The following is an 11,700-nucleotide window of genomic DNA, read 5'->3' on the forward strand; positions in this document are numbered from 1 at the left end:
CGAAATAAGTCAGATGGAAAAAGTTGAGAACCATATGATTTCACTCATATGTGGGATATAAAACTGAAAGCAACAAATGAACAAGTCAAACAAACAAAAACACAGACAATAGTGGTCACCAGAGAGAAAAGGGGGAGGTAGAAGGTAGAAATGTGTAAAGGGGGTCAAATATATGGTGACAGAAAGAAATCTAACTATGAGAGGTGAACACAGTGTAAACATATATATGCCTTACTGTTAAAGTGTACAGCTGAAACTTGGATTTCGTTAACCAATGTCACCATAAAAAATTTAATTAATTAATGTTTTTTTTTAAAAGATTTCCATTAGGGTGATTATTTGCATTTAAAATCCCCAAACATGGGCTTTGGGAGTAATTATCAGGAGGGGATGATTTCCATTGTCTTTGGGGTGGTCGATCGGGCTGGGCGGGTTCTTTTTCGAGCAGTAGATTCCAGCATCCTTCCTCAGTCCTTAAACCTTGTCCCCATGACACCTGTTCTTCCTTTCTGGCTGAAAAGTAATGCCCGTTCTATCTATTTGCCAACAAAAGGAAGTGAAATATACGGATCTATATGAAGAAATCAGCTTTATATTTGTAAAAAAGATTTTCCCTGAATGAATGACTAAGAAAATATATATTCTCAATTAAATAGAAACTAAAGATACAAATAACATTTTTTTTCTCATTCTACATTGTACTTTTGAGTATAAGAATTGGGATACGTGAATTTGTTTTCCCATTTTTTGAAGATAAATAAAAATGGGGACCAATATAGTCTCTGTTTCCAAGTGTCTTCTTATAAAAAGAGCTGACACTATAGCATTTGTAAAGGGCAAAGCAGGACATCAACCTGGTCCCCGTTACCTGACTGAAGGATCCAGGTCAGAGAGCAGAATACTAGCTAGAAAGGTACTCGCGTGCTCTCTGTATCGCTCTCCTTTGCAGGAAAGGCAACTGGGCTCGGACCAGGGCCAAGGTCAGACGAGCTGGTAGTGAGCCTGGCCACGAGGGACAATATAGCTGACCGCTGCCTGACTCGTGGCTCCATGTAGTTGTTCTTCAGATAGGTTAAATAAGGTTCTGTGATGTTAACATTAAATCACCAGCGAGGTGATAAAACCCTGAGAAACGAAAGATGCTTCCAGACAGGTCAGCGACTAGAGACACAGCCAAGGGCAAGGTGGTGTGGGCCATGGTCAGCCTGGATGTCGCCACAGACTCTCCTGGGAGACTTAAGAAAATACTGATGACTATTTTCTGGTTCCAGTTAGTCCTGCTTAAATCATAACCTCTGGGAGGACATCCATCTCTCAGATGTCTGGGGCATTATATTCTTTTTTAAAAAAATCACCCATAAATGATTTTTAACGTTTGTCATACATTACAATCATAAGGGGAGCTTTAAAAAATTCCTTATGTCCAGATTGCAGCCCATGCTAATTAAATAACCATTTTTGGAGGTGAGACCCAGGCTTCAGTAATTTGTAAAGTCCCCAAGTTGATTCTCATATGCAGCCCAGTTCAAATCCTAACACCCTGGTTAATTTGAATATGCAGCTATTTTAGAAGTCTGATTTTTTTTTTTCTAAATGCAAAGAGAAAAAATAAATAAGTAAATAATAAATGCAAAGAGAGGTCATTGGTGACTTTCACCTGGTCTGTGACATGCTGTGACATGGCCTGAATTCACCCCAGATCTCTGCCTGGAGCAATTTCCAAGGCACGGCAGGGGATGCAGAGCCCAGAGAGATAACAGTGATTTTGCTGAGTGAAAAAAAAAATAGCAATTTAGAAGTATCGAGACTCTAGATTTTGCTGGGTGAAAAGAGATTGTAAAAATTTGTATGAGGCTCCCTTTGAGTCTATAGCTGAATACTACATTTCACATGCATTTTATGAGACTCCACGAAATCTAGCAGAGAACAGCTACCAGGAGGATGTGAGATGAACAAATTTCAGAGGCTCCACAGTGACGAAAAATGACAGTTCTGATGAGCCGGAATAGAGACACGTGAGGAATTAAGTGAAAATCGCGGACAGGCCATATTAAGAGTAGGGCTAATCTAGCCCTGAAATAAAAGCTACTCTAAACCAGCCCTAAAAAGTGCCTCAAGAGACCCTTGACAGGACGAAACTTCTCCATTATCAAATTCACTGACCAGAAGAATAACACTCAACATTCTTAAAAGCAAAACAACAAAATCCAGACTCTCAGTTACATAGAAAGAAGGAAAACGGATTTTTACCGTTGTAAAATTCTTCCGACCTTATGCATGAAGTGGTGTAATATTATCTGAACAAAGACGTTGCTAGTTAAATATGTACATTATAAACTGTTAAGCAATTCCCAAAAACGAAACAAATAGGTATAGCTATTAGCTCAATAGGACAGGTAAAGGGAACCATTAAAATATATTCAATTAAACATAAAAACATTAGGAAAAGAAAGGGTAACAAAAAAGAGATGAAAGAAATGAAAAACAAATAAGTAGATGGGAGATTCGAGTACAACTACATCAATGAATGCATTAAATATAAATGGAGTAAATATTCCAATTAAAAAGCAGAGAATAGCAATCTTAATACAAAAGCGAGATTCAGGTACACGCGGCCACACTTGAAACACAAAGGCATAAGCAGTTGTGGCCTTGGCACTGGCGGATAGCACGACCCTCCGATTATTCTCCATTCGATGAGTGAGTATCGAGAGGACAGATGCGTTCAGTCAAATTTTCTAAAGTCGGCGAGAGATAAACAGCACCAGTTAAGACACAGGCTGCGCCAGAGTCATACTCTGCCCATCTGCCTATTGCCTTGAACCGCACGTGCTTGATGCTGGACGTGGAACCGATTTGCTGGAGGCCAGTGCAGGAGCCATGGATGGACTGTGGTTCCGCGGACAGGGACGCCACGGGAGGGCCTGCCGGCCTGTAAGTTGGAGCCCCCAGAACTCTTCCTGGCTTCCTCGCTTCCCCTTTTTCTTCTCTCACCCCTGATTATGATTTGGACACCTCTCAACTGCGACTTTGGAATGGAATTAAGGGACACATCATGTAGAAGAGGTCATGGAGTAATTCCAGTATGGGGCGATGAATTAGAATGACAGCCTTGGTAATAAAGCCAAAAAGGTAAAAGTAGAATGATTTTTGAAGAAACTACAGCAAGTAGGGATACGCTGCATTTGAGAGATGGAGTCTACAGCTACGGCGTTTGAGCCGAGGCGTAGAAAAGTGCATATGAGGAAAGCGAGCAGGGCGGCCCCATTCCTTGTTATTTCTCATATCACAGTCATGTGACCTTGGGCCGCTGTAAAGGTTAGCACATGTTTTGATAGCCTAGGTCATTGGGAAGATATAGGAAGACTTAAATTAAAATAAATTAGCTGTTATTAGGAAAACGAGAGAGAAAAAAGAGAAAACAACTCTCAGCTCTTACATGGACGCCGTGGCTTACACCGGCAGTGGACTGGCGCACTCCGTTAATGGCACGCTCAGTTGAGTGACCTTGGTGTTAATGAAGCCATCTGAAGGGAAAGGACTGAACTTAATGACAGAACTGCCTGCCTTTGGGTCCCCGTTATTGGTTCAGCACCCCTGAGAGAAAGCTGCCAACACAACGGTGTTTTTATCTGTGATTCTCTCGCACTTCTTTATATCCTATGATCTATCTGTTGTTTCTGACTTTTAATAACGAGCTGTCACATTGCAAAACAAATACACTAAAAGGCCTTCGGTTGACTTTTATCTGGCAAGGAAAAGAGACATTATAAAAGGCCACTGTGTCGTTGCTATGTTTATCGGTCCAATTTTTGATGACCGTAATCCTGCTTAGTTTTTCTCATTCATCCATTCGTTTTTATAGCAAATACATACGAAGCTTTTATTTTATAACAGATATTCTGAGTGTTGGGGGTACAGTGACGATCAAAATAGAGAGACCAAGCCTCTGCCTCATAAAACTCACACTCCAGGGGAAGAGAGAGATGACCGAAAGAAAGAAAGAAGTAATGGCAGGTATCGTTTGAACTACAGCTTGGTAAGGGGACTGAGAGGGACAGGGACAGGATTGGTAGGTAGGACAGACAGGATAAACCTTTCTGGAGAGATTTGTGAGCAGAAATCTGACTCAAGTAATGGAGTAAGCCACAGAGCTTCCTGTAGGACGTCAGTTCCAGGCAGAGAGACCAACAAGGACAAAGAGCCAGTGTCGGGAGTGAGTTTTCTGCGTTCAAAGGACAGCAGGAAGGCGCTGTGCCAGTTCGGCAAGAGAGGAGGGAAGGTTCGAAGCCAGGAGCCAAGTCACCTGTTCTGGGTGTGATGGAAGTCATGGGGCCTTCGCGTCCAGTGCCATAATCTTACGTGGACTCGGCCCAATTACCATCTTAGCTAAATGCCATGCAGTAGATAATGGCGATATTTATTTAGATGACCAACACCCAGCTGCTACCACCAAATGTCTTTCAGTTGTTTTGCCTTCAGAAAACCTGAATCCCTGGCCCTGTTGACAGCTAGGGAATCCTGTATCCATTCTCTGGAAATATAGCTACTGAGAAGCCAAGAATTCCCAACATAAATCAGTGGTCTATACCTAAGACTAGGAAGCCGATATATCAGCAAATATGCTCACTGTACCATACCAAATAAAGTGTGACACAAAAGAAAACCAAAATATAATTTAAAAAAGAGGAAACGGCAACTTTAGGGAATTATATTCCCGGGCAATGCAGAGTATTCAGAGTCTTTGGGTCCCATCATAAGTTTTGGCCCAAACCGTGACAGTCCTGAAGGCTCTGCGCCCTTCCACCTGCAGTTCTGTGCACTTTGGCCAGAATTCTCCTACGGTGCTTTGCCGTCTTCGCTCAGACGGAGCTTCTTGGCCCATCCTGCTCAAGGACCTTGAGTGCTGGGTTCACTCTGATTTGAGTTATTAACTGAGCCATGATACTTTGGACCCAATCTATTTCCCTCTTCTCTAAACTAGAGTCATAATATCAATTTATTCATTTGTCCCCTCAACAAGTATTTGCAGGGTGCTTTCTATATCTCAGCACTGTCCTCCCTGCTGGGGACATGGTCTGTGAGAAAGGAATGTTTCTTCTTCTCACAGGATGTACAGCCTGACGTGGAAGACAGGCGGTTAGACCAGCAAATGCAACAAGTGTGATAAAGACTATACTAGGGCAGCATAGAGTAATGTAGATGCACTTGATCTCATTTACGGCACCATCGAAGGTGTCCTAGACTCAGTGGGCTTTGAGCTAAGGTATACATAATAATAATAATAAATGAGAATTCATTAAGCAAAGATGTGCATAGGTGTGTGCAAAGACCCGGCCACATGCGTGCCTACAAGGACTAGAAGAACAGAGAGGATTGTAGAATGGCAGGACAAAATCTGGAAGAAGGGACTCTTAGGAGAAGAAGCTGGAGACTAAGGACCCACTTCACAAAGAGCCTTCACGATGCTGTGAGAGCGTAGACTGCATCAAGGGACAGTGGAGATGCACTGATGATTTTAAGCAGGGAAGTCACAGTCATCATTTGGGGTCTTGGAAGGATCCTTCAGGCCACTTTGTGGAGAATGGAGTCAAGTGGGCAGTAAGTGGCGGGTAGACCAGTTAGAAGGCTGATTCAGAAGCCCAGATAAGGGCCAGTATCAGCCTGGTCTCAGGTCGAATTCTTCTGAAAGCAGAGTATGAGGCGTGGCATTGGCTGCTGCTGATCACTTATTTGAGATGCAGTTCCTGGATCCCAGAATGAGAGAATAGGGAAAAATGAGATCAGAAAGGGAGGAAAAACCAATAAGTTGTTTTAATAAGCTAGTTGCTCTGTGGGCAACTGGGGCTCATTCAACTGGGTGAGAACCCTCTGAGCAATCATCGCTCTCAAAGTGTAGTCTCTGGATCAGCAGCCTCCGCAGCACCCGGGAGCTTATTAGCAAAGCAGGATCCTGGATCCAACTTTAGATGTACCAAGTCAGAATTTCTTGGGATGGGGTTCAGCTGTTTGTGTTTTAATCAGCTCTTTGGGTGACTCTGCTGTTTGAGAAACACGAGCGTAGAACACGCCTTAGAATTGTCCATGTGATTGGGGGGTGGAGAGGCAGGACATTTATCCTGTCCTCTGTCCTTCAGTGGCATATGATTGTCTCCCATATTACGAGGTTACATCAGTGAAGGTAGGTAGCCATTTGCAACTTCAGAGAAGGCCCATAATCAGCAAAGAGAGACTCCTGCCCTGGATGGAGTGGTCTGGCAAAGCGGATGGAACTGTCCATCACAGGGGTGCTGAAACAAGATGAGCCGAGGGCAGGTGGCACTTCACCACACACCTGTCTACCCGGCATGACTAGGACGTGGCAATGAAGATGAACAGAATCTGAGGAAATGTGTTACATTTTCTAAGAATCATCAGTACCTGATACAAAGAGATAAAAGATGGGGATATGAAACATAATTCTCAATTTTATGGGCCATTTCTGTCTGTAATTACTTTATACTTACAATATGGCAATGGTTATTTCCCATGTAAACCTCTTTGATCAGTTTTTAAGTGACAACCCTTTGGATTAGAACCAAATTGAGGGGAGTGGTCATGGATCAATTATAATTAGACATTCTTCCAGAGGAAATTCAAGAGATTAGTTATCTGCCCATTTGACAAGGAGTTCCTGACTCTGAGCAGAATTTGAGCCAAATAGAGCATAGAATGTAGATGACTGTGTATTTGCCTTCCACCTGGGCAGAATGAATTTGGCATGACGTCTTAAACTTTGTAATTTATCCTTGAGGTTGATTGATTATTTTTACTAGAAAACTCTATTCTATGAAATCTCTAGCCTTTTTCCTAGAAATAATTTTCTCAGCATGAGATAGTCATCCTTGATCACCGTATTTTAAATATACTTCCGTTTTACTGAATATACTTGTCTCAGAATACCATCTAAATGGAGTAAAATTGCTTCCTAGTTAAGCAGTATTAGAGAGACCCATTGGCTGTGTAGCATGTTTAATTTGCAGGTTGGGAACGGTGTTTGTTATATTTAAAGCTGAACATACCTGCCTTCCTACAGCACTCCCACAGCATTTCCTGTCTTCCAGGCACTGTTCTGAGAACATTTATCACGTTAATTCATTCGAGCCCCACGCCAGTCCTGTAAGATGAGTGCTGTAATTATTCCCCATTTACTGATAAGGATATTAAAGTCAAACGACGTTTGATAACTTGCACAAGATTATCCAACTAGAAGAAGCAGAGCTGGAGATCCACCCCAAGTGTTTAGCTCTTTGCTGTCTACTCCTTGTCTTCATTCTATTGTCCCTTCCAGAAACACAGCAGTGGATTCCGTCTCCAGATGCGTCTTATGTCTTGATATTGTTCCCTTTTCCTTGGCTGTTTTATGTCCAGAGTGATCTCCTCATATCACTTCGAATGCCTCAAAGGTCCTTGCTAACCTCAACTGTCATCTTTCTCTCAGTCCATTACCTGTGGTGGCTGGAATCTTATCTGTCTGTAGCACATAGGCCTGCTTTTCTCTCTCAAAGTGAAGAATTCTGAAAATTACAAAGCAGACAAGATCGGCTTTCTCGGGAATTATGGAAAGGGGAGGAAAAGCACCCACACTTGCTAAGTGTCTAATATATGGAACATAATCCATTTCATCTATGAAATCCTGTGACTGCCTCATTGAAAGCCCATTCCATCATTAACCATTGACCTGCTGAAAAAGATCTCAAGATTCTAACATCTTTAGATGCTCCCTTTCATAGAAGAATCTGTATTTTCTCTTTAAGACTCAAATATTCTTAAAATCACAATAACTTAACCCGAAGCATTTGCTTTCTCTTTACAGGTATGTTTTAAACAAAGTACACATTTATGTTTCACATAGGGAGGGATTATTTTCCAGCATCTCATAACACTCACCAAAATAAGTAGCTACTTAATCTGCTTTTGTTAGAGGTACACTAGAAGGCAATCGTGGTACCTTACTTCAGCTAGCCACAGTCCCCTTCGGCCCAGAAGGATGCTGACATCAAGAATGATGGCCTATGTCTCTTCATCAGCATTTTGGGAAAAGTTCAATAGTATGTTGTGTTCTTAACTGGCTTTAGGGAGCACTTTTTAATTCTCCCTTCTCCTCCTATTTCAGTAAGAATAGATATCAAACACTCTGAGCCGTTTACACACAAGAGGAATACTTACTTTGATAATTACTCTTTGATGAGCAAATATGTTTTCTCTTTCCTTTAAACCATGGTTTTGATTCTGTTTTCCATGGAGTAGATTCCCGGAGATCGTCCATATAACACAAGTCAAAAACAGGAAGTCACGCTCCTCTGGTTTATAGTCCAATTCCCACACTCAAGAGTCTAGTGTTCTCCAGGGCAAAGTAACTTCCATCTGCAGAAGCTCATGGATATAGATAAGAAAAATTGCCTGCCCTGAGGTGGCTTCCCTAATTTGTCCCAAATTGCAAACGCTGTCTTTTAATTTCCCATATATAAAACATTCTTTGCATTTTAATATTTATTAAAGTCGTTCCATTTCTCAAAATCATACTTTGAATGAATTACGATCCTGTCTGAATTACTGATGATATTTCTGTCTTTTCAGTTCCCCCCAAGTTTGTGGTTCAGCCACGGGACCAGGACGGAATCTATGGCAAGGCCGTCATCCTCAACTGCTCAGCCGAGGGTTATCCCGTACCCACCATAGTATGGAAATTCTCTAAAGGTATGAAGTTACTTGTCTGTTTGTTATCTGCCAAGCATGTTACATTCTAAAGAATTAGGTGAGGATGTGTAGTCTTTCCAGAGATGTGTCTTGAAAGTAGATATGCCCCCGGTAGTCCACCAAAGTGCTTTTGTTCAGAGCATGATGAGAACGGTCACGAATGAGGAGGCAGGTTATTCATGCAACTTATTTCTGTACCTGGGAAACTTCAGCTGCCTACTGATCTGTATAACCATAATCTGCTTGGCCTCCACTGTGCGCCCTCGTGTGGAGATGCAGGTATAGATTGTCAGAATCACTCGGGAAATCACGTCCCTCGTATTTAGATGTATGCAATTAGATGGTTTTAGAAGGTTGAAAATAAAAGTGTTGTTTCATTTACCCGGTTACCTTAGACTATACAAATTACACACAAAAACAAACACATCCAGTGTCCTATTTTGTGCGTCTAATGTTCCTTTCCTTCATTTCTAACCATGCCTTTCTCTTCAAAGGCAAAGAACATTTTTCTTTGAAGGTAACACTGTAAATATTACACAAATAGAAGTCTGTAATGTGCAACATGATGGGGGAACCAATCTGAATACTGCAAAAATAATTCACATCTATCTTGTCTTCTCCAAGAAAATTTGCTTAACTGTACTTATAAATATATTTCCGTTCTCTTTCTTTTCTGATTTACTCACCTTAATTTAGTAATTTATTTATCAAACAGGTAAGAGCCAAATATATACTGGTGGGATAAACAAACAAACAAACGAATAAATTTGATCTTTTTTCTAGCAACCTAAGACCTACTACATGTGATTAATTGTTACGAATGTATTTATTTATTTGTTTATTAAATCATGGTTTGTATTCCGGATGTTGCTTTTTAAAACAACATGTTGCATTTTCATATTAAGAAAATAACAATAGAAGAAAAGCAGAGAGCACACTTGCCAGAATACCCTCTGGTATATTTCCTTTTAAGGAGAAGAAGAGGAGGGAGTGGGGAAGGTACTTGACCTCTCATCGCAGGGAGAATCAATTAGTTTTTCACAAATCTCTGAGGCTTCTCCTCTGTATCAGGCCATATGTATTGTCCATGTTAAAAGCACTTTATTTAAAAAGTAAAAGCTTGTTATTCAGAGTATCCACCCATGTGATTTCTTATTTTAATCTGTGTTTGCAGCCCCACGTTGCGTTACAGGGAAACAAATAAGCATCATGCATTAACTTTAGTTTACGTAGATGTGCGCATGTGATATTAGGCACATTTTTCCATGACACTTTCCTTCTTCAAAATTATTTCTGATGGTCGCCATTGTGAGGATGTTCCCTATCTCTCCCTTAAGTCGTGTCCAGTTTCTCACGACTACAAACACCACAGCAATGAATGTCCTTGTACGTTAATGCAACGTGCGCGTGTGGGATTGCTTTCTCCAGCTAAATTCCTAGACGTGGAGGAGCATGACCACACTGAAGGCTTTTGGTCTGCACTGGCCCCGGGGCCAGTTCACACACCCACCTGGAGTGTGAGGCTGCGTGTGGCCCTACATTCTTGCCAATTAGATGGGATCTTTTTATTCTCAGTCTTTACATTGTGATGAGTAAATTGGTTTCCTGTTTTAATTTGCACGTTTAGATCTTTAATGACGTTAAGAATGTTTTATCTTATATTTACTGATCAATTCTGTTTCCCCTTTGGAGAATTTCTTATTTATGTTACTTGCACACTTATTTCTCTGTCTTATTTTCAGGAGTGTTTTTCATAGACTCAGTGTTTTGTCTGTCATGGGTCGAATAGACATTTTATTCCTTCCCGTCATTGATGTGCAAATTAAGTTATAGTAGCCTTTTTATCTTTAGAATTCATATGTGATATAAAATCATCAAAGAAAAAATGAGAAATTACACCGAAATTTTAAAAAGTCAAATCGACCCCAAATAACCAAAGATAATGACTGTAAACATTTTTGTTTAGACTTTCACACCTGTCCTAAGGCAAAAAATATATAAATAGAGAGAGAGATACATGTAATTTTATGGGTTTTTAAAAAATTTGATCATATGATTCTTCCTGACTTATAGTCTTTTTTCCTTTGGTTAACAATATGCTATGAGTGGCTTTCCACATCGACAAATACGGGTGTTCACTATGACTTTATACTATCTGTGCAGAGTTTATATTAATACATCAGTAAGTACATCTAACTATCTCTTGCTTTTGTTAGGATCGAGTTTGGGGACTTAGAGCCATCTGGGTTTATTTTTCTTGTAAGAGGAATCTGGACATAGCTAGTTCAGGACTAATTGGTCTTTACCCTAAGTCACTGGGGACCCAAACTGCTTATAGCTTTTTGTTCTGCCATTCCCAACGAGGATCTCCCACCATCAACAAAATGGCCACTGAGCCCTGGCGGACACTTTCACACCTGTGTTGGAGAAAGAGCAAAGGGAGAAGACTGCCAGGCCACCTGAGCCAGCTCCCTCTAAGGTCCGCTCTGGACCGTGCCATTCGTCGATTCTGCTGACATCACACTGGCTAGGTCACCTGAGCACGCTGCCGTCATGACTGTCACTTGTGCTATGTCACTGAGAGGGAAGGGTGGACACTGGGCAGTTAGGTGTGTCCAGTGCTATCGATGGTTATTGTGTGTCTGTTTTCTCCGGGTTTTCATTGTTATAAAAATGTCATGATGATGTCGATCTTATCGATCTTTGTCCACGTGTCCATTTTTCCCCCTGGGGACAGATTTCTATACGTAGATTTGCTGGCTCAAAGAGTAAGCGCTTTCTTTCTGTGCCTGTCAATATGCATCGGCCACCTGCCAACATGTTACTTATTTATACGCCTTCCCACAGTTTACAGTGTTGCCTGTTTTTTATAACCAAAAAAAAAAAAAATGCCAGGTATTAGGCTTTTTTTTTTTCCCTATTTCCCAATAAGCTAGGGGGGTTTTGTTTGTTTTTTTTTTA

At 41.1% G+C, this 11,700-nt stretch overlaps 1 protein-coding gene across 1 annotated transcript in view; it reads left to right on the top strand.

The window, feature by feature from the left end:
- DSCAM (DS cell adhesion molecule) overlaps nt 1–11,700 on the top strand; it is a 540,559-nt gene that overhangs the window by 330,268 nt on the left and 198,591 nt on the right. The window contains exon 11 of the mRNA XM_015593080.1: nt 8,620–8,739. Coding sequence (XP_015448566.1) covers nt 8,620–8,739 — 120 coding nt within the window. The remainder of the gene's footprint in view (nt 1–8,619; nt 8,740–11,700) is intronic.

The sequence above is a fragment of the Pteropus alecto genome, unplaced genomic scaffold (genome assembly GCF_000325575.1).
Source record: "Pteropus alecto unplaced genomic scaffold, ASM32557v1 scaffold97, whole genome shotgun sequence".
Classification (NCBI taxonomy): domain Eukaryota; kingdom Metazoa; phylum Chordata; class Mammalia; order Chiroptera; family Pteropodidae; genus Pteropus; species Pteropus alecto.